At 45.3% G+C, this 23737-nt stretch overlaps 1 protein-coding gene across 7 annotated transcripts in view; it reads left to right on the top strand.

Annotated features, from left to right (window-relative positions):
- The window catches only part of LOC8032750 (NADPH--cytochrome P450 reductase), a 41411-nt gene extending 17828 nt beyond the window's left edge, over positions 1-23583 (top strand). For all 7 annotated transcript variants that reach the window (XM_029991924.4, XM_029991929.4, XM_029991926.4 and 4 more), the window contains 11 exons: positions 601-729; positions 7966-8115; positions 9345-9469; positions 10837-11025; positions 11985-12098; positions 12236-12354; positions 14573-14754; positions 16946-17095; positions 18230-18494; positions 20404-20635; positions 21215-23583. In XM_029991924.4, coding sequence (XP_029847784.4) covers positions 601-729; positions 7966-8115; positions 9345-9469; positions 10837-11025; positions 11985-12098; positions 12236-12354; positions 14573-14754; positions 16946-17095; positions 18230-18494; positions 20404-20635; positions 21215-21359 — 1800 coding nt within the window. In that variant the 3' untranslated portion in view covers positions 21360-23583. The remainder of the gene's footprint in view (positions 1-600; positions 730-7965; positions 8116-9344; positions 9470-10836; positions 11026-11984; positions 12099-12235; positions 12355-14572; positions 14755-16945; positions 17096-18229; positions 18495-20403; positions 20636-21214) is intronic.
- The last annotated feature ends 154 nt before the right edge of the window (positions 23584-23737 follow it).

Raw genomic sequence — 23737 nt, 5'->3', positions numbered from 1 at the left:
TAGCTCTATAAAGCTGTGTTTGTTTTATACCAACTCTTCAAGCTTTGGTTTTCAAAGGGAAGTCGAATATATGTATGCAAGGTTTATTGCAGCATGTTGTAGACGGGGCCTTTCATCTGGGATGCTCATGGAAGGGGTGGGCAGAAGGCGGTGACCAAATGTGTTTAAATCCTGCAGCTTGAAGTATGTGGAGCAAAAATTGCTGCACTCAACTTGTACTTTTGCCCATTTTGATAAGAACAGGCATCGTACTGGCGTGTGGTGTACTGCGCTGTCTAAATTGCTCCTCTACCATTTTGAACCTGCAATATTAATTGCAATGCTCTATTTTGCTTTTAGAATTACAGTCGACTCTCATTAATTCAAACTTGCGGATAATTCAAACTAACATGCAGGTCCCATCCTATGCATCTCTATGGGAGGGAACTCCTGGTAATTCAAACTTTCCTTTATTCAAACAAATTTTCGGTCCCCCTCGAGTTTGAATTAACGAGATTCGACTGTACATCTTTTTTAATGATTTATTTGTTTCTCACTTTTTTATTACAGACAACTTTCTTTGACGTCTCTCGTCTCACATTCCTTCTTTTTGTCATCCAGGGCCGAAACATAGTCGTTTTTTACGGCTCTCAGACTGGCACAGCTGAAGAGTTTGCAGCGCGTTTGGCCAAGGAAGCCAATCGGTTCGGGCTGAAGGCCATGGTGGCTGACCCAGAAGAGTGCGAGATGGTGAGCTTCTTCTTTTCACTTCCAGCATTAATGATGCCTCGGAGAGCTGAATGTCTGGGCATTCTCTTTTTGGAGACAAAATCCACACGTCGTCCTTCTGCGTTTATTTATTTTGATGAGGTATTTTTACTTTTATAGGTTTCGTAGCTTTAATGTCATAACTGCCGGTTATAGAAGAAAAATACGAGCCGAACAACCTAAGAGTGGAACTCGTGCGAAGGGAGGGAGCATTCAGCCGTTATTTGTGAGCCCGTAATTATTCTCATCTCGGAACATGCGAGAGAAATTAAATGCAGCCATACTTCCCAAAACAAAAAACAAAAAAAAAAAAACGCAAAATTGGCAATTTTATTTTAAACCAGTGTCATACTTTCATTGTCAGTACACTTTAATGAGCCCTTTTTTTTCATGCTTTTAGTTTCTTTTTTTGTCATCTCTAAACTGGACAGTCTGCGACTTGAACAAACCTGTCGAGAGGACCTAAAAGCCGGAGTGTTTGGAAACTTCTACTCCCTTCGAGGATATGCAAGATCTAGATTGACGGCCGTGGCGCCATATCCTTATTTCTTTCACGGCATTTCTCCATGTGTTTGTACAAAGGGATGACACAGGTCTGTGCCAACAGGAAGGTTCAAGTGGGGCTTTGGCATCCTGGTCGCACGCCGGTCGCCGTCGGAGGGGAAATGTCTGGCATGTGTCCAGTTGTCTCTTTCCTCTTCTAATGGCATAATTGTCGAGTCCTCTTTCCTGACGTCAAAGTTCGGGGGGAGCAGCTTTCATGCGAGCGCGAAATGGCCGCTTGAGAGGCCCTTGGCCCTTGTTAATAACTTTCTTTCTTTTTTTTCTTTTTAAATTTGTATTTTTGGAGTTCTTTTTTATTCCGTTCTGCGCGTGTCAATTCTTTTTTTAGTTTCCCATTCCGTTCTTCCCGGTTAGCAAAAAATGTTGGTGTAGCTTTAGAAATTTATTTTAAAAATAATGAAGTTGTAATTGTAGCTACTTGACCTTGAGCGTAGCTTAATAACATATACAAATTATGTTACTCCGATTGCGATGAATTACAAACAAAAAATTTAGGGGGGAAATTTTGCCGCAAAATTTAGTGGGGAATTTTTTTGCTAGACTTCGTGTGGAACTTTTTTCACTAAATTTAGCGGGGAAATTTTTCCGCTAAATATAGCGGGGAAATTTTTCCGCTAATTTAGCGGGAAATTTTTTTTTGTTATATTTAGCGGGGAAATTTCTTCGCCAAATTTCCCCACCAAATTTAGCGGGGAAATATTCCCGCTAAATTTAGGCGCCGTGTGACGTCGTGAGGGGGACGCCACGTGTGACGTCATTATGGTCTTTCTTTTTCTCTTCGCTCTTTTACCTATTTTCACATACTTCCTTTGCTTTGTTTTCTTTTGTGCACCACGCTGAAGGCGTCATGCTGTTTGTGGGCATGTATCAAATAAGTAAATAAATAAATAAATCTTGGTTTCTACTGATTTGACCGGACAGGCACCGATGTCTACATAGATTAACCCAGTTTTCAGTGAAAGTGGGGTAGGCACGCTTCCCCCATATTTTATGGTATATTTGTATTCCTCTTGCATTACCCTTATTGTATTAAAATGTCTAGACAGCTTCTTTTTCTCCAATATTTTTAGTTTACGTCTTTATAAAACCAAATGAGGTGTTTTACCACATTTTTTAATTAATTGTCCGTACCAAAGAAATGTGATAGATTCTAACCATTTTTATAGTCATGACTCCCTAAACTACACCAGTTACCTTCACTTGGTGAAGGTAATTTGTAAAGGTTACTGAAATAAAAAGTGTAGCATATAAGACACTAACTAAACCTATGCTGGAGTATGCTACTATAGTCGGTGACAGGTCAAGAACGAAGTGGAAGCTCCTCCTACTCCTTTCCACTTCAGCGGAGCGAACAGTGGAGAGGAGGTCGCCTCTTCTCCAGTGTTCGCACTATTAAAGTGGAAAGAGGTGGGAGGGGCCTCCACTTCGTTCTTGACCTGTCACCGACTATAGTACCATTTAGTTTCACCACAAAGACTAAAGGAGCACAACACCATAAAGGTCTATTATTTTTTTTAAACAATGCAAGTTTTAGTTAAACACAAAAAAATACCACAACTAAAAAAAAAAATTCACTTCGCTTGCATTTTTTGTTTTTGCCGCTTTTCTTTCTTTTTTTTAACGTCCTCGCTTTCTATTTGTGACAATCGATTATGAAAGTTAGAAAATTTGTAAGTGACATTTTATAATGTTTAATAACGGCATTCGTAAAGCGTGTTCAACGCAATTGCGAATGCACTATGGCCCTTTTTAAATATTGAAAGCCACGAGGTTATGTCACCTCCTGGCTTTTTATCATTCCTTGCAACACATGACAACGCTCGGCACCCGTAGCAGTGAGGATGATCGGTGAGTCGGGGAACCGGACGAAGTTTCCTATGTTTGGTAGACTTAACTCTAGCCTCGGACGTTTTACTTCGTGTGATGTGACCTGCTGCAGCAAGTTCGTCAGAATGACACCACGTTTCAACTAAGGTACCATTTCAACCCTCGATGCTCTAGAGACGCTTGGGGCTGACCACATAACCCTCGTCGACAAAGTGTCAAGAACAAATAAAGGACTACAATTCGAAACCCTCCAGTAGTCCTCCAGGAATTGCAGCTAGCCAGGCCACCGCCTCTGACGCATTCTTTGGGAACCTGTGCAGCATACTTTCGGTTGTGACCCCGCCGCGGGGCAGCCTTTCACGCTGCCCCAACGCGACATGGCCCATCATGTCACTCACAGTAGTCCATTGTGCATCCTCTCCGACCTCAACCGTTCCAAAGAATTTGAGATCGCTGAAAGGGCCCTAAAAGAACTTCAGATTGGAAAGTGAAGCGTCGTCTGCACATAGTGATAGGCGGCGCGCACGGAGAAGTGAGTTTGATCGTGGACACTTCCGGTTGGGACGGTTCGGTGGCGTGAGAGAAAGGCAGTTTGATACTTTAGACCCATCTTACGGATAAAGAAAACAGGAAGCGGGATGGCCAAAAAAACATGCTTTTCGTTTAAGGCTCGTCAAATTATGAGGCGCTGGAGAAATGCAGCCTTCTGCGTCAAGTCCTTATTTCAAACTCTTTTTGTTCGCCTCCCACCGATTGAAAAGCATGCGGGAAGGGCCTTAGAACGGACCTGGTATCGCTGCGCCGCAGCATAAAATTAGTGTGCTTTCCTCGCCTTCACCATGGCAACGAACGCCGAATGAATGGAAGCACGCGCGGTACCGCCGCGTGAAGCCAGCAACAGCTGACGCCATTTTACAAACGCTGTCAGCCGTTCGTAAAATGGCGTCGGCTGTTGCTGGCTTTACGCGGTGGTACCGTGTGTGCTTCCATTCATTCGGCGTTCGTTGCCATGGTGAAGGCGAGGAAAGCACACTAATTTTATGCTGCAGAAGAATGCTACGGCGCAGCGATACCAGGCCCGTTCTAAGGCCCTTCCCGCATGCTTTTCAATCGGTGGGAGGCGAACAAAAAGTGTTTGAAATAAAGACTTGACGCAGAAGGGTGCATTTCTCCAGCGCCTCATAATTTGACGAGCCTTAAACGAAAAGCATGTTTTTTTGGCCATCCTTTTCTTTATCCGTAACATGGGTCTAAAGTATCAAACTGCCGAGAGAAACTTGAGTTGCAACATGACTCAATCTTCATTGTCACTGCACTGGCACGGATCGTGCAGGAACTTCAAATACGGTTTCTGGAAATTGTTTTTTTACTTCACAAATAGTGAGTTCCCAAGCTTCGAATTTTGAGGGTAATGTCCAGCATCGTTTTCAATCGTTTCGGATAAAAAAAATTATGATTTTGTCCTCTCAGTGCCTCTTTAAGCCAATTGCAAGGCATCCGAAAGAAGGGTGTTACGATTCATACTCAATGCATTCTGAAACCATACTTCCATGTCGCTCTTGCTTAAATCGGCCAATGTTGAAACAACAGAAGCTACAGCAAAAATAGGCAGATTAAAATACTCCTATTCCTTTCTTCATGGCACATTTAACATTAGTTTTGACAAATATATCACGCTCCCCTCCACCGAATTGTCCAGAATCAATCGTACCAAATCTATCCAGCAGTACAGATTTAAACACAATGTTTTCAAATATTAAAATTTTTCTTGGGCCATACAAGAATGGAGTTGGCTAGATAATGAAGTGGTAACACTTTCTTCCATGGAGAAATTTACTGATGCTATTAACAGCTCTTTTCTAATTGGATCATTTCTGTGCATGTTCCTTTTTCTAATATTTGTATAGACTGCACTTGCGTCACTCCTGCAATGGCTCTCAATGGAGAGCCACAGTATTCCTATATACACAATTTTATATAGTATCTCAAGCCACATTGTCTCTCCACTTCAGGAGTTAAAGCAATAGGATGCTTGTGAATTGAACAGTCGCTTATTTGCTATGTGTTTTAGAGTGCAATATGTTGCGTCGTACGGGACATCTTCCCAGTGAACTTTGGTACGGGGTACGTTTCATGCCGTGAGGTCACACGATAAGATTAGCCTGGGTGCATGCTATGCACGTGGGGTCGTTATCTTCGTAAGGGGCGAGAGAGGCTTTGTATCGGGTCGCCATTTGCCATTATTTTTGTTTGTGTGATTCGTCAGGCGAGCGGGAAAGGGGATGATTTTGATTAAGGTCCTTGATGGGACGGTAATGTGGACAGACGTCATATTTTGTTTTTTTCTGCACCGTTCTATCGCATCCGTTCTTGCCACAATCAACTGGAAAGGTACCCAGTTGATTATCAGGACACTTGAAATGAAACGTGTGGTGTAGTTTGAGCTTGGAGGGTACAACAGATCTCTGACAAAGCCATTTAACCCAGTTAGCATTAGGCTTCTATGAGAAATTCATCGCGAATCAGCATTATGGACAAACTTCTGGAACGACCGACATAAAAGCAACACGCTGGGAGTGTTAAAATCAACAAAGACGCCCCAGGGGGGCTCAGACATGGGTCGGAGTGGTGGCAACTTGATACCACCGAGCTGTGAGCACAGCTGCAGTGAATGATTTCATTTGCATAAAAATGTTTTAATGGATATAATAAAATAAAGCAAGAAATAAATACATAAAAATAAAATAAGAAATTAATAAAAATATGTATAAAAAAATATAAAAGGAATAATAAATTTAGCATAAACGACGCTCGGTGTGTGGTTTGTGTGGGATGAGTTCTGTGCTCCCTGGTCTTTGTCAGCGTAATCAAGCTAGGATTTTTTTTTTTTTTTTTGTAAAATGTATTACAAAATGTTATTACATTGTGGCTTATGCACAAAAATAAACGTGTACTTGGTCTCCGGATGTTGTTAGTTGCATTCCCTATTAGTAATTTCTGGCCATGTGATGCATTCATCAAGTAGCTCTTCACTGTGCAATACTGTTGGAAACATTCGGGGAGGTGGAAAGCAACCCACTATATATCTGGAGGCCAAGTAAATCTCAATTTTCTTGCAAATTTCCAATTTTAAACAAAGCTTCCTAGCCATTAGAAACGTGGTACTATACTTGCCATTCAAAATGGCAGAGCTCTCAGTACTTTAAGATAAGAGCATCGAGGCCCCCCCCCATACCACATTTCCTCTCACTTGCAGACATTGAATGCTGTTTCCTTGGGCAATAGAGCCCTCTAAGTGAGAATTCAAAACAATTGAGAAAATAACCCAAAGTGGGTGGATCAGTAGCAACAGTGCCACCATCTGCCGGAGAGCAAACTGAACAAACTCCAAAGTTGAAACACGAGACAGACTCGTGGAAGGGCTTTCTGCTCGGTAACGGATGACACGAACCGCACTCGTGGTTGGTGGCCACAGTTGGGCTTTTCAGATGTTAGCATCCTCACTTGTGTAGGAGCTTCCTCGTGCGAAGGTGCGATGCCCTTACAGCCAATTGGAGAATGCTGCCGAGCCTTAAAAGCTGCCATGGGAAATGACATCTTGTTTGGAGCAATCGAAGCCCGACGATTCTCTTGGCCAGTAAAACCGAATAAGTTTGGGAAGGCTCTGGTTCCTTGCGATTTTGTCCACAGCGAACAGTGTCTTCGACTTTGCTAGGTGGTAGGCTGTTATTCCAAAAATAAACTGTGCCTATGGTGCGGACAAAAAAATGAAGGTAAACGCCACAATGTGGCGCCTTTTTTTTTTTCTATGTGATAATTTTTGGGAGTACAGTGTAATTGGAAATTTTGTGGACCAGTATGAAAAGGAACAAACTGGTGCTTTAAGTTATAAGTCTGAGACAAGTTTTGCAGTTTCGATTCCTCTAGAACAGGGGTGGCCAAGCTGCGTCTCGCGAGCCGCATGCGGCTCTTCGCGTGTTAAAGTGCGGCTCGCGGCTCCCTCCCCTAGCACCCCTGCCACCCCCCCCCCCCGCCAAACACACACACACACACCCTCGTCTCCCTCCCGGTCACACGAGCACTTCCCCAAAAGGAGAAATGGAACGCGTTTTAAATTGAGAGAGGTTGCGGTTTGGGTAGTCGTATGCTACTGCTACTTTACGTACCGTGGGACTGCTTTTGACTCGGATAGATTGCAAGTAGTTCGAGTTTCGTTTATTGCTCTGAGCAAAAGTTTCTTTTTTTATATAGACAAAAGCTTGCCCCCCCCCCCCCCCCCCCCCCCTCCCCCCTCGCGGCTCTTGGGAGTTTCGGGGGTTTGTTTCCGGCTCTTAGGCCGGGACAGCCTGGCCACCCCTGCTCTAGAACAATGATGGTCACAAGAATAAATGTTTTCTGTGTTACTCTCTATAGTCCGTTGCCACTCCAGAAGGTAGGGCAAGGGGAAGGAAGGTCTGGGAGGGGGAAGCAGACAGAATGCTGGAGAATGGAGGAGGTTTCCCCCTCTCCAGCGGTGCATCTGCTTCCTCCTCCCCAGCCTTTCTTTCCCTTGCCCTACCTTCTGGAGCTGCAACTTACTGTAGCAGTGGCAAAATTTCTATTTACATATGTTTTATCGTGCTACACTTCTTTTTTCTTCTGGAGAGGAAAAGGGGGGGGGGGGGGGTGTTGGTGTGTTGGTGGGTTGGTGGGTGGGTTGTAATAGGTGGGTGTTGGTTGGTTGTGGTTAGTTGTGTTGTGGTTAGACTGAGAAATCGTAGTTTGTTTTCTGATGGTGAGTGGCTGATCTGAGAAATGTGCTTGTGCCTCCCGCCTTTGAACTCCCAGGAGGACCTGACCAAGCTGCCCGAGATCAACAACTCAATGGCCATCTTCTGCATGGCGACGTACGGGGAGGGAGACCCCACGGACAACGCCCAGGACTTTTACCAGTGGCTGCAGGACGGCAGCGTGGAACTTCCAGGCGTCCACTACGCTGTGAGTAGGCATTCTCAAGTTTGACGCCGTGGCCTCGCTGGCCTTGCCCACCTTCTTTCCGTGCGTGTTGGCATAAGCCCTCGGCACATGCCTCCGGCACAATAGAAATAGTTTGGCATGCATTGTGCCATGCTGGGGCTGCGACGGCTCTTACAAAAGAGTCTTTGGGTCATTTAAAATGTTAAAGGGGGACACTGCCCAGAAAAAAAAAATTTCTGCAAAAAATGTTGATTTTGAAAAATGACATATTTACATCCACAAACATCTAGAGAGTATTCCCAGAAATTTTCATTTGTTTACACTGCATAGTTAATTTTTTATAAATTATTTCCTGTTCCCCGAAGCTAAAGAAAAGGTAGGGTTTGGAGCACTTTGAATGCATTTTTCTCCATTCCACTTGTTGGTATAAATTCCATTTTATTAAATCTATCGTTTGATAGTGGCAATGCAGGGAAGGCTCGTTCTTCACTTTTCCTGACTGAAATGTAATAAGGAGTGTGGCTATGGAACTTTCTTGTCGCTTTGCGGATGTCTTTTATAAAAAAAAAAACATTATTGTGTCGAAGACACAGAAGACCAAAAAGTTGACCAATTTTGCAGAAGAGAAAATTGATAGAAATAGATGATTTTTTGCAAAAAAATTTCGATAGCCGGAAAACTATCACGATATTTAAGATTTTGATTTGCTAGATATGTAGCAGAATGCCTAGGAGGTGCTCCTAGGCATTCTGCGACATATCTAGCAAATCAAAATCTTAAATATCGTGATAGTTTTCCGATGATAGATTAACTAAACAATGTAGGCATGTTGCTGATAGACGCTGCCCTAATTTCCTTTCCACTTAACCGACAGACCTGAAATTTTGTTATGCACCCTCTGGTATGACCACCAGCCTACCCTGTAAATTTCATTAATTTTAAAACAAGGGTTCAAAAGTTGACCCTCCCTGGGGGTGTACCCCTTAAAAAGCGCAAACTGGAACACTGACAAAATAAGAGAATAACCTAATAAATATAATATAGTAGGTAGATGATATGAACCAACCAAGGTTTTCTTGCACGCTTTAGCCAGTCGGTCTGACGTTGCGGGAGTGTGGGTACTCGTAGTTGTTTTCGGTAGAGGCGCATAAGGTGCAACACTCAACTTCCTTCTCCGAGAAGTCCAGGGCGGGCTCAGCAGGGTTGTAAAAGTTTTGTTTCCTCAAGGCTAAACCGTGTGCTGTGTGCAGGTGTTTGCCCTGGGAAACAAGACGTACGAGCACTTCAATGCCATGGGGAAATATGTGGACAAAAGGATGGAAGAACTTGGAGCAACACGCGTCTTTGAACTCGGGCAGGGCGACGACGATGCCAAGTAAGTGAGGTTTGCAGTGTTCCATGGCCACCTGTCTTGTTGCCGTTTACACTTTGTTTTTGTTTTCTGGCCAAGGGTGCACGGGTCTGGGGGGGGGGGGGGGGGGGGGGGTGAAAAGTTTGAAGTGCTACTGTAATGCAGACAATATTCAAACCTCAAAGCCAAGAAAAACACTGGTAATAACTAATTTTTATAGTTTCAGTAATTTTGGAGCATCCTGTTTCCAACGTGACACAACAAATTGCTGAATGGTTTTAATAAACTCTCAGTTGTTTAATATTGTAATTTCTGTTGGAAAGAATGAAACAATTGGGAGGACAGACAGAGAAACTGGTTAGTTGTCTTTCGTCTTAGTATTAAGGGAAGATGCGAGTCACTTTATTTTTTACATTTGCCCTAGGATAATGAAACTTGAGCTAATTATGGGGTGTTGTCTTCTCTTTTCAAGACAATTATTAGTTTTAATGGAGCTTCTATGGTTTTGTGTTCAGAGGCTGAAATAAGTAGAGATGCCGCAAACTTTTTGCGACCCTGAGGTTCGAAAATTGAACCAAGGGGTTCAAAAGGTTTCAAAACGTCGACCTAAAAAAAAAAAAAAAAAAAAAATCCTACGATTTTCTAACTTTCCAATTTTCGGTGTTGAGAAATTTGATTGTTTTCAAATTTTGGCACTAGAAATGTGAATTTTTTGAACTTATCATGCTAAGAAATTAGATGATATTTAAGCTTTTGAACCTCTTAAGCTCAAAAGTTTGACAACCTTCGACCTTCTGAACAAAAGTTAGACGAAGTTTGAACCAAGTTCACCCCCATGGGCTCAAGCGGTTCAAAGCAACAGATATAAATAACACAAGATATCATTGTGTAAAGTGGAGTTGAAATTGTACTAGAGTCTTACTTAGCTTATCGCACCACAAACGACTCGCTTGTAAAGCGCTGAATGGCTACTATGGTGTGGCCTCAGCCTCACACCTTTTTCTTTCGAATTTCGCTCAGTGCCTCTTTCGCGTACAATTCGTCGAGGTAACCTGTGGGCCAACAGATTCTTGATCTGCAGGCTTGAAATCCAACTGAGGCACTTTGCTGAGAGCATCCCTCATATCATTTGTTGTTTTTGAACGCAAGTCAAGGAAAGGCAGGATGTCCATGACTTAAGGTGCAGAGGGGGGAAGGGGAGGTTTCAGGGGGGTGAGGGGGGCTGAAGCCTCATAAGCTTCTCCCCTGGCTCTGCCACTGACACCGGATGCCTATTGGCTCGCTTCCCGTTGCGTGTAAATTGTTGCTTGTGGATTGATGCTTCTCTCTGGGAACGATTAGTGAATGGTTTTGTAGCACTCTCGATGACCTTGTGTCCCCTCCGGCCGCAGCATTGAGGAGGACTTTGTGACGTGGAAGGAGCGCTTCTGGAACACGGTGTGCGAGAACTTCCACCTGGAGATGTCCGGGGAGGACATCAACTTGCGCCAGTACCAGCTCATAGTGCACGAGGACCTGCCGGATGAGAAGGTCTTCCACGGCGAGATCTCGCGCCTCAACTCCTACTCCACCCAGAAGATGTGAGCACAAACGCGTCCACATACCCATGTTGTCATTGTTCCCTCCTTTTGGGTCTGACTAGACTGCGTTCGCCCTTAAGATGACAGCACGGTGGAAGCTACATGTTCCTCGGACTAGTCATGCGTCAGACTTTCGCCACATGGTCACGCTCTTACCGATTCCCGCTTGCAGAGAGAGAGTTCGGTTGAGTAGTAGTAGTTAGTGGTGAGGGTAGCGGAAAGCCGGAACATGTTGGCCACTCCTTTAGTGGGGGCGAGTTAGTTCCGGGGAAGGGAGGGGAATGAAAGGGGAGATGAGAAAAAGTTAAAGCAATAAGAGAGGTAAAGAAAAGAAACAGATTGAAAAGAGAAGAGAGGTAAAATGGGATGAAAAGGGATCAGAAAGGAAGATAAAGAAAGAATTTAAAAAAAAAAAAGAACAATTGGTCAGCAGTTTTTGTGGCTCGGTTGTTGAAGTGTTGCCATCGCCCAGTGTATGTCAGACACCGGGGTTAGAGGCGGTCAAATAAACTGGTGTCCTCCAAGAACTTGAGAACTGCGGCGAATGTTCTCGAGACATCGCGTGCAGAACCTGGGGGAAAAAGAATGTCCTGTGTTGTAGCACTTGCTACGCCTGCTTGCCGCAGGCCGTCGAGAAGCGATTTTCTTTTGTCCGCTAGAGTTGATGAAAGGCAAGCGGCCGATTGGTCCAGCGAGCAAGTAGCTTGCCCCACACTGTCAGCTTAGGGGTGAACATGGTATTCCACTGACCATTTGTTCATTATGATAATTTCGAATATAAACCGAACTCCATTTGGTACTTGTTGAATTGGGCAGTGCAAAAGCTTTGTGTTTGCGAGTTTTCTTGTGGACAGCTTGCATGGTTCAAAAATGCGACCTTGTGGGTCCCGCCCCCCAGCCGTTTGGTCGACGAAAAGTCAGTGTGCGAGTGACGGCAAGTGTTTCCGTTCTCGTTGCAGGCCCTTCGACGCAAAGAACCCATTCCTGGCTCCCGTCCGTGCACACAGGGAGCTGTACAAGGGTTCCCGGTCGTGCATGCACATTGAGATCAGCATTGCAGGCTCTAAAATCAGGTGAGCACTCTCCAAAAAGACACTGAACAAAGCTGAGCACCTACAGTGTGTTCCAATTACAACAGTTCCATCCACGGCACGTTGTTGCGGTCGAGGCGTTGGCTTCAATGAACCATTTGCGGTCTCCCTCCCTCCAGATACGATTCTGGCGACCACGTGGCCGTCTACCCGATGAACGACATTGCCATTGTGGAGAACCTGGGCCGGATGCTCAAGGTGGACCTGGACACCGTCATCACTCTCAAGAACCTGGATGGTACGTCCACGTGGGTGTTTCAGGCCGCCAGACTTCCAAGCTAGAACTCCCTTTTTGAGACGGAATGTGTTTTACAAGCCGTTTTCTACGACGAAGTTGTCAAGAATGAGCGTCGTAACGGGCGCCATTAACGAGTGATACGTTGGGAGTGTTGAAGTCTCTTAAGGTTATATACAGGGTGGTCCTCGAAACGCAGGCCAAATCGTTCCTGCGAAAAGTATGTATTGCGCTGAAAAAAGGTTAAGGTTGTGTTGGCTTTCTGCCAGACGGCTCATTTAGGAGAATTGATAATGTTCGAAATAATTAGTTTAATTCCTTTAGAAAAATTTAGTTTTGAATTAGTGAATTTATAGGTATGGTTTCCATTAGAAATTTGCTGAGGGTCATCAAAATCCACTATATCGGATCATTTTAGAAATATGGAAGGCACGTACAACCATCCACAGCTTTAAAAAAAAAAAAAAAAAAACGCTTAATTTGGACGAGTTTTTAGGTTTCGGCTTTCTATCTGAGCGCATTTTCTTACTTCCAGTCCTGCCCTTCGTAGTTTAGGCATGCAACGTCACTCCCACAAGGGAGGCAGAGCGGTATCTGCGCGCCTCGGCCACAGGGGGCAGGACCACTGGCGCAAAGATGGGCTCCGATAAGAAACAAAAACCTGAAAAATGCATGTAATGCAGACATGTACAAGTTTCTAAAATAACGTAATTAAGTTAAGTTACTGAGTATTGGCCGCAAAAGTACTTTGGGTAGAGTAGAATTTACTCAAATGGAAAGTAACTGGGTAAATTACTAACTAGCGTAACAAAGTAGCAAATTACTTTTGAAGTTACTTTTATATCTTTTGTAGTAACAAGAAAGTACTTAAATGTTTTGATTCGTTCGCGAAATTCTGCTAGCCAAATATAAAGCGGCTTGTGTTTTCACATAAATGCTTTAATAGCTTTTTCTACTTCTGTGTGATTAATTGCTTTGTACTTTTTGTTTTCTGGTCAATGATGCACTGCGGATGTATCATTCCTACTTTGAGGTTTAGCAGTGCCTGAGCTTCATTTTGCAGACAGTGTTTGCTTGTTTACAGTGTTTTGTAAGGTACATCTAAAAATTACTTTAACTACAAAGTCATTTAGAGGTTATGTACTTCAAGTATCGTAAGCAACGGCATAGCACGGGACGGCGACGACGGCGAGGTAGGGGGACAGGTGTGTTGAGTCGAAAGGAGGTATAAACTGTTAGTGATAAATAAGGTGCTCTTCTCTTCCAGCTCGGAAGAGTTGTTCAAAGGCTTTAGTGACAATGATTCATAATCAATCATTTTAATATTTACTTTTTTTTTACATAGTGTTAACCACATTTACTCACATAATAATGCATAATGAAAACAACAGTTGTGGATATTGAATTTCTTTTCGTGCATCCACAAAGTTAATTAGCCGCCAGGACAGATAAAGCATGGCAGCACACACGCACCAGTTATAGCTACAAGGAAATTGCAGAAGCGATCAACAATGTAACCGCCCAATGCATCCGGTCAACAAAACTGGGGTCGATCCCTCCTAGATGCTTCGTCTGTCGGATATATTGACTTTGACGATTACGCCGGGGTTTGTGGTTTGTTTTCGGACGTTTGGATGGTGAAAGTGGTTAGGCCTAGGAATGGTGGCATTGTTTTGTGCTGAGTGTCACTGATGCAAAAACAGCATTGAGCGTCGTGCAGCGCTGCTTCTTCAGCGAAAATAACGACGTTTTGTATTTACGCGTTGGCACGCTTGACTAGTTTGGCAAATGGCGGCCGTTCCGAATTCAGTAACGAACCGAGCAAGGGCCCCACCAGATCGTGCACTGCTCCTGCATTTTCGCTCTTGGACCTAGTAGCACCCATTCCCCGGTTTTCCACAATCATCTCCCAATTTTGAGTGGGCACCTGCTTGGTATTATATGGCATTACACAAGTAGTTCCGTGGCACATTCTCGGATTTTCTAAAGCAACCTCTTACTTCTTGGGGATGTGCCCACGTGGCCATCGACGACAGTGTCTTTACGAATGGCAACGGGCAATCTAAATGTTTTTCTGAGATGCATTTGGACACAAGAAGCTGCATTCTTAGTTATAACTTACAAAGCACGTGCGCGTTCGGTTGTAGAGCAGAGTGCATTTAGCTAGGGCTCCTTGGTGGCCGTTGCTAAAAGACTGGTGCATTACTGTCTGATGTTGCAGAGGACAGCTCCAAGAAGCACCCCTTCCCATGCCCCACCAGCTACCGCACAGCCCTGCTGTATTATGTGGACATCACCACTCCGCCCAGGACCCACGTGTTGAAGGAAATTTCTGAGTATGCCACCGACGAGGAGGAGAAGAAGAAGCTCCGGCTCATGAGCTCCTCCTCCGACGAGGGCAAGGTGAGGGGCCGTATTTTTGTGCCTCCCGCCCTCGCACCTTTCAGAGTGAGGAAGAAGTAGCTGTGACCCATAAGCTGAAGTATGGGCTAGGGCAAAGGTTCTCAAACAATGTGCCTTGTAAACATTACTGCTCATGCTGGGGTCTGTTTGGCATATAGTCGTGCACCAGTGGATGGCCGAGATCTTCGAAAATAGTTCTCAACTCGGAAAGCACTTTGCTCGAGGGGGGTGAAGGCACGGTCGAGAAGGTTTGGGAGCTCGAGGAACCTGTCAGGGGTTCTCTGGGGAACCCTGGGTTCCTGGGTGCTGAGTTTGAGAACCCATAGCCTAGAAGAAAGTTGGTGACTTGCACTGGCCCTTTGAAAAGTGGTTTTTAGGAAAGGGTATGAGGTAAACCTATTGGGGGGATGTGACCTTATTGTTAATTGTTATTGTAGCTGGACGCTGAAACGGCAGAAATATTTGGTGTTGCCTCGAGGTTCAAGTAAGAGAGGAATGATAAAGATAAGGGAAGTTCTAAAACACTGTTAACCTGACACATTTAAGATGAAGCTTGCTTTGGTGATCCTGGCAATCATACTCCTGTGCATACTCCTGTGCTGTGCACAGTTGGTGTTGCAGTGGGTTGTTCTTATGCAGCCTTGCAAGGGGGCCTTTCTGAGGGAGGATGAAATTACAAATATAGACTGTAACTTCCAAAGGTAACAAACACTTACAGGAAGTGTGGCCGTGGACCTAAAGCTTCTTAAATTCTTGAATAGTCATGTCTAGTTAATATGGGCCCTGTTAATAAGGCATCATGGCCAAAATTTTCGGGGACCAATCTTTTGTTGTGCAATTCTGCCCCATTATTACGAAAACCCACTGTCGGGCTATAGACAGCTATTTTGGTAACGAATTGGTCAAAGGCAGTCATTTTTGTCTCATTATTATGGATGCCAGTACCCCAGTTTAAAAGGAAAAGATCCAAAAACGCTCCCAAAATATTGATGAACCCAAGAGGTCACAGTGTGCATCTGGATGTTCATTGCTGGTCTTCCTATAAAAGCTACACACCAAAAGATGGAATTTTTTTCTTTCATGTAAACGGGGTCATTATCGCTTTCAGTCTATTGTTGCCCGAGATTGACCTACAACTGGGAACCGAGAAGGATGAGCCCTAGGGCAGTTAGGCCCCCTCACTGTAGACCTCACCTCTGTTTGGGGAATGGGAGGCAAGCTCTGGAGCCACAAAGTTAATTTTTTCCTGGATAAGGCTATGACGGGGGGGAGGGGGTAATTCCTGTGCGTGAAGTGGTTCACAGCAAAAGCCATCTTAGATCATAAGCGTGTCATTGGCATAAAAGGCAAGGCCGGACACTTCTCTGGTCACTTGGAAGGCAAAGTAGACAATGTCAGGCAAGAAGCAGAAGCGGTCGGAGACCATGACAAGTGTCAAACGTAAACAAACGGAACTCTGCTCAACTGAAAAATATTTTTTTTCAATTGAATAGAAAAGAAAGAAAAAAAGAAACTCAAACAAAACTTTACGCTGACAACAGTACCCGATGAAGAAGACGAGAGAGCCACCCTAACTCGACAAGCAGCTCGCTGCGGCTTGGAAACAGCTTTTGCTTACCTCGAGCAGGAAGGACAGGGAGAATGCGCACTTCGAGTAGTGGGTGTGTTGCACTTTGTGGACACAAAAGTAGGACCGGAAGTGTCAGTACAAACCCACATCCAGTCCTTTTTTAGCTTAATGAATTGTACATCTTGTTGTTGCAACTCTCGTTATTATGTGTTTTGACCCCGATTCATTATTATGGACGACTCGCACTATGGACGATTTTTCTCGGGAACTGAGGCGTCCATAATAACAAGACACGACTGTAGAAGGAAATTCGGGATACGAGATTTGGCCCAATCACTTTTCGCGGGTCAATTTTTTTGCTTCACCCGAGCAAATCTTTTCTATGAGAACATGGAGGCAGACCTGGGAAAGTTCTAAATATGAAAACTTGTTTTTTTTAATGTGCTCGCGATAGAAGCCCGCGCCGTACCCAGGTACAAATGTTTCTGGCATTCGAGATGCGAAGACGTGGCCCGCGCAACTTTGATCAGTGGTGTGGGAGCACGGGGGTGCGCGAGCACGAAGCTTTGGCTTCATTGCCGGAAGAAGTTGAAGGGGTAACCTCCCCGTGTCTCTGTGCAGAGCCTGTACAAGCAGTGGGTGCTCAACGACTGCCGCAGCGTAGTGCACATTTTGGAAGACCTGCCGTCGGCCCGTCCACCGCTGGACCACCTCCTAGAGCTGATGCCCAGGCTGCAGGCTCGCTACTACTCCATCTCTTCTTCGCCTAAGGTGAGCCTGAGGCCCTGGGACCGACATTTCCGCAGGGTCGGCAGCAAACTGTGCCTGGGGTCATTTTGTGTTTCTACGACGATAAGATGTCCACCGCATTCTTCTTTCATTTGTAAAATGGGTGAAAAGTTTATTATATCCAATATTGTTACTTGATAATGGCTGAAATGAATTACATTCTATTATTACCTCGTCATATATACATACATATACGAGTCTCTACCCTCTACTCAAACTCTAATTAAGATTCCCATTCTCTCGTGGCACACTGTGAGGGTGAGTGTTGTTACTTGGTAGTGGCCAAATCTTCCAGACATGCCAAATAGGCAGTTTTCGAATTGCGACAGTTTGAGCGTAGAAGGTATTCTACTTTTATTATTTCAAATTTGGAATATTCGTGCAGACCCGCTTTACGGAGTGAATGCGGAAAAGGTTGCGTGCACAAGCTGCTAACTCTGGAACATGCATGCATGAATGCTGATTTAATGAAAACACAATCCAAAGGTACCACCTTTTTTTGACGAGTCGTCCTCAACTATTGACTCAGTCTAAATGTGGTCCTTTCTTCCAGGCTGAAAAGCGGTTAAATATTATAAACTGCCGAAGTGAAAGCAGATAGCCTGACTTAATTGATACAAAAGTAAACAAGTCCAGAAGTGCCTCATAGTTTTGAGAACGTTATCCTGGTGTCTTCTGACTAGAAACTACTGCTAATCCCTTTGGTTTATTACCACCGGTAAAATCCCACATATCCTGGTGCCCAATGCGGGGGCCCCTTTTTAAGTGGGACATTGCTAGTGGTAGTAACTGAAGGAGTTAGCAGCTGCCTCTAAAGAGGAGATGCCGGGCCTTTGGCACTCTATACTTCATCTTGCCTTACGATGAACCACAGAGGATGCTACGAGCCACTGAAACCAATCCTACGAAGCCAATCTCACGTCACGTGGGTGTCGCATCACCTTTGGAAGGGGCGAAGCGATGTTCGGGGTCACACGATATTTTCGCAGTGATTGAGTGGGATGGCTCGTAGCACTCGCCGCAATTCACTCTAAGCAGAAACAGAGTATAATATCCCTCACTCTTTCGACGTCCCGGGAATAAGCAGAGGTGTGAGCTTGTGTCGTCCTCCAACAGGTGCATCCGGACACGATCCACATGACGGCGGTGAAGGTGGAGTATGAGACTCCGACGAAGCGGGTGAACCACGGGGTGGCGACGGGCTGGCTGGCCAGTAAGCGCCCAGACAACGGCACCCAGCCCCGGCTGCCGGTGTATGTGCGGCGCTCCCAGTTCAAGCTGCCCTCTCGGCCCCAGGTGCCCATCATCATGGTGGGGCCCGGCACGGGCCTGGCCCCCTTCAGGGGCTTCATCCAGGAGAGGGACTTCATGCGCCGTGAGGGTGAGTGCCCTTTTCCCGTCTGCGCGGAAACCGTTCCTCAGTGGAGGCCGTCTTCCGTGGCTCTTTGCCGGTTCCGCGGGGGGAAGCTTGGCAGTCCCTTAATCGGCGTATGAACTGCTGGAAGCTTTCTATACCTCCGTTCTGTTTTGTAAATCTTGTCTCTCCAAGCTGTTCTCCGTAATCTCGCCTCAAAGGGAGTTATGCAGTCACTTACGGGATGGGATGCCCAGCCTCCAGCACGCAGTCCTCGCCTTCCGCCCTGCATTGGCTGCGCAGGCACGCCCGAACCTCGCGAGACGTCTGAGCGTTTTTGAAGGCGGGGAGCTCGCACTGGAGGCAGAACAGCCAAAACCCTTCCCTACCTTTCTCATCTCATCATTGACTACAGTTGCATTTTTTAGGGGCGAAGCTCCTTGGGGGCTAGCCATGTCCGTATGTCCGTCCGCCGTCGGGTGCACGTGCTCCTGCTCGTGAGCTCCCGCGCTCATGTAAGCTCGTGCTCAGGCAGGGAAAAAAAAAAAAAACGCATCTCCACGTGGTGAATGATGTCGATTGGGGCAAAGCTCTGGTGGTGCTTGTCTGCGTAGACGGTGAGCCGCAGCATGCCGAGCCTTTCGTTCGTTTTCATCCTCGTCAGAAAGAGAATGTGTGGTATGAAATGTGGTTATATACGCATTTGAGCATTTGACCGGAGCGTGACATGGATGAAAACGAACGAAAGGCTCGGCATGCTGCAGTTCAGCGTCTACGCTGACAAGCACCACCAGAGCTTCGCCCCAATCAACATCATTCACCACATGGAGATGCGTTTTTTTTTTTTTCCTAATGTATTATTTGACAAAAAGTTTCACCTATGTCCAAGAACGTTTACGACCAACAATATTGGCAGATTTTGAGCAAGGTGAAAGTGAAACCGACCAATCCGGGAAACTGCGTTAAAGTCGGTCCCCTTTCATTTTATCTAGTTTCTGACCTTAATTCTCTCCAATATTGAAATGGCAGGCCATTTTCAAGCCCCATTTTTGTACTATTTCTGAACCCTTCTTGAAAACTTTTGTGGGTGCAATAAGACTCGCTCAAAGGTCTAACAATTCCTAGAAAGCTGTTCCTTGACCGGGGGAATAGCTTGTGCCAATGTGCGGTGCTTGTGAGATTTCTAGAGGAATGTTATTCCATCTAGGCCCTAATATGTTGATATAATAGTTAAATATACTGTAAACAACTTAATTTTTGCAAATTTTGCGAATCGCCTACAATTTGTGAAAAATATGTCCCGCAAACAATTCCTGTAAAATGTAAACATATTGGAATCTATATTGAGATCCCACCGCTTTGCGGAAATTAGAACCCGCGAATTATTCCAAAACTGCAGCTTTGACCTAAATCACAAAATATTGAGCCTGCGAAAAATAAGTCGTTTACAGTATTTATACTTTCTTCGGAGGCAGGTTGATTGTGAAATTGAACTGCGTCTAGATCTGTTCCCATCCTCTAGGCACTTCAGTTGTAAGTGATCGCTACTCTATTTATTGGCTCTTCCTTAAAGGAATTGCCAATAAATAGTTTTTTTGGCTTTCAGTAAATACTTCTAGAATTATTCCTTGACACTTATGAAATATGCATTACCGTATAATCCTGAGAGAGGCCCCACCCCCGAAAGATAGCCCTCTCCTAGTGATCGTAGTGTTGGGATCAATGATGGCCTTGGAAAAAAATTAAAAATACAATTAAGGCAAAGCACAAAAGCACAATCGCCATGGCACCCCTCACCTGTAGTCTTCTAGCAATTGCACCATTGCTAGACTGCTGGTGTTTTTGAAGGACACTTCTGCACTCTACCGGCATGAGAGAGGACTCTAGTGTGTGTTGTGTCGGAGCGCGTTGTGACCCATCCTTGCGACCCTGGCAGGCAAGCCCATTGGGGAGGTGGTGCTGTACTTTGGCTGCCGCAAGCGGGACGAAGACTACCTGTACCGGGAGGAGCTGGAGCAGTACCTGGCGGACGGCACCCTGAGCAAGCTGTACCTGGCCTTCTCCAGGGACCAGGCCGAGAAGGTGTATGTGACGCACCTGCTGCGCCAGAACAAGGACGAGGTCTGGGACCTCATTGGTCAGAAGAACGGCCACTTCTACATCTGCGGGTCAGTGCCCCTCTCCCTTTCGTTCCACAGTTTGCCGCCACACTCTTTTTGCGGGTGTGCACGTTTCGGCAACGGCTCGACAATTTGGTTGGTACCGACGGCAGGCAGTTTGAGAGATGCGTGCATCGTGGTTTTAGCCACTTGCTCTGCTTTGTGTGTTTGCTCCCTTGTGAGGTCACAAGGGAAATTTTGTACAATAAATGAGGCCTCTTCTTCGTTTCGGGAGGAGCGTTTCAAGTGCAGCATTGTGAGAGGTGAGGGTGCGTGGCTTCAACAAGAGTTTTCCTTGTTCGAGTGCTTGAGCACAGGAAGCTCTGGAGCCTTAGGCTTTAATTGTACTCCACACAACTTGTGAAATGGAGTGGAGTATAAGCGTGCATAAAACCTACATGTAAGGCAGTGGAGAACACGAACATGAAAGACTGTTATCAAATGAGACATCCAAATATCACCACGGCCAAAAAAGAAAAATGTGCACCCTAGTTCTTGGGAACCTCCGGTGATTCCCGGCAGTACCCAGGGGTTGCCGAAGCTCCGCATATACCTGTTAGGTCAGATTCCCATTTTGTTTTTGCACAGGGATGCGCGCAACATGGCGAGGGACGTGCACGAGATCCTGGTCGAGATATTCTGCGAGAACGGCAACATGACGCAGGAGGAGGCGGCGGCCTACCTCAAGCGGATGGAGTCGCAGCGCCGCTACTCAGCCGACGTCTGGAGTTGATGGTCCCATCGGCACCATAGCAAGTCATTATTCGGCAGGAGAGGGTGCCGCCAACGAGGCAGCACGCGCCGCGTGTGGCACCCACGAGTCTTGCTTGGGAGGCGCTTTCCGGCCATGCGGCGCGGCTGGTCCGGGCTGCGTCGGTTGGCTTAGAGGCATTGGCGGTCAGCCGGTCAGCGCCGATGCCTGCTAAGCCTAAAGGCGCCCGCGCAGTCGTGCGCAGGGGATGTACCTCCAGTCTCATTAAGCGTCGGTCCTCTGCCACTTTTGCGCGGGCTTGGCTTGCCCTGTGCGAGCGTGTGCGTGTGTTGTTTGGATGAAGCTTTTCTTCATACATATACATTACATCTATATATATATATATATATATAAATAGAATAGAGCTCTTTTTATTTTTATTTTTTGTTGGAGTGTATGTAGTACTTTTGGGGGTGTCTCAGGAACCCAGCGCATTCTCCCAAGACGTCCGTGGATCCCGGCATGAAGCTCTGGCGCTTTTTGCGGAGCTTGTTTGTGCACGTGAAATAGCGGCATCTGTATTTAAGGTGTGGGAGGTTGGTTGTTCCTGTGAAAAGTATGGATGCTTCTGATGCACCGACATTTTATGTTTCGGCAAGAGTCGCACCCTCCTTTTACGGTTTGTGCGTGCCACATCGTGAAAGCTTTAGAGTGCGAGTGCAGTTGGTGTGGGGGGTAATGCAATTAAGTGTTGCTATTCATAATGCAGCTTGGTGAGCTCTCTCCGCTGTACAGGTTTAGAAGCAGGTTGTGTAGACGCGTAGGAAATTAATGCTTCTTATCTTTATGAGTAGCCTGTGCTCACTTCAGTGCTTGTTCCCCAAACACCCAGTTAACGGTTGCTCATATTTCGCCCGAAGGACGTGCACATATCGAAGTGGTCGGTGTAATGGGTGGGAATGTATGTCTCAAACTTTTTTTCTTAATTTTTTCTTTGTCATTTTCTCAATGGGTTGCAGTGCAAGCTGCTAGCAGTCGAGGGTTGGCATTATATGCATCGCAGTGGGCCCATGGAACTGTTGCGTGGTGCTATTCTACCATTTATTTTGTAGGATCCTAATTTGGGGCATTTATTATATACACACTGCAGGGCATGCCAGCATGAGGCAGATTTGGAGAGGTCATTGTAGGATCCTCACATGGATTGGCAGATATGTAATGATGAATGTGGATGCAAAGAAGGTTGCGGTGCCAATGTAGTTGTGCTTGAAAGTAGCATGCTTCAGACATTGAATAGCAGGCAGGCTCATATCTTGTCTAGTATAGTTTTATGTACAGAGAGTACCTAGTTAGGGACTGGCCTGAGCTTTATGCTTTTCCCAGGAAGACGTATTTCCCCCAAGTCAGCGCACTCTGACAAGCACTTTAATAATATTAAATGGGGACACCCCATTGCAGGCGTTCGATCAATCGTCGTTGGAAGTGGCACGGTGAGAGGCCGCAGTGCTGTTTCGCACACTTTTATTCCAATTGTTGGGCACACTTTTATTTTTTTTTTAATGAGCGTATTAACGTAATATTTGTGTGTGTGTATGTTGACTTGGAAGAGAACCCTTTGTATACCCACCTTTCCATATCAGAACAGAGAAACGACCATTGTGGTCGGGTGTGACACTGTGTTATAAGGAGTAGGACTGAATGTTAATAATGATGACGACGTTGTACATTTTGATACAACTTAAATAAAGAAGGTGCCCTTAGCTCATGTTTTTTGGTGAGGCATGCGAGCACTTGTGTTATGACACAGTATTTATTTTTGCGGCACATATCTGCTGTACACACCTGTGAAGCCGCCCGAAGCTGGTGTTGAACAAAGGCAGAAGTGTGTGTTTGTGTGTGTGTGTGTGTCTGTGTGTGCATGTGCATGACAAAATGCTGATGTTTGACCTCCCAGGCTACTGAGATGCCAGTTTGTCTTTTGGTGCATATAGTTCTCGTTGTTGCCAAATGTGTTTTTGGCAGATAGAATTGAGGCATTTTTAAAGATGTATTTTTGTACCTTCCCTTACCCCCAATCCCCTTTTAAGAACATCACTGGCTTTAAAGAATTCACCTGTTGTGTTTGGTCTTTCATGCTGACATTGTAATATTAAATTTTTGCAAATTTTATATTTGATACTGTGTACTATAAGATGTTTTCTAGGGAGAAATATATTGTAAATTTGGTCCGGTACATTGTTTGAATAAAAATCATGCCAATTTTTAACTCCTTGGTCTTCCATAGTGTGGCTTTTTCCTATAGATACTGGACAAACACATGCAACATTTTTAGCAAAATAGCAATGTCACATCCTCTGCAACACTTTCCTTACTCAGTTCGAATATTAGAGGACTCACTTGTAAAATTCTCAGCATGGATG

The sequence above is a fragment of the Ixodes scapularis genome, unplaced genomic scaffold (assembly GCF_016920785.2).
Source record: "Ixodes scapularis isolate PalLabHiFi unplaced genomic scaffold, ASM1692078v2 PGA_scaffold1__304_contigs__length_218370807, whole genome shotgun sequence".
Classification (NCBI taxonomy): Eukaryota; Metazoa; Arthropoda; class Arachnida; order Ixodida; family Ixodidae; genus Ixodes; species Ixodes scapularis.
This window is presented reverse-complemented; position numbering and strand designations above follow the sequence as displayed.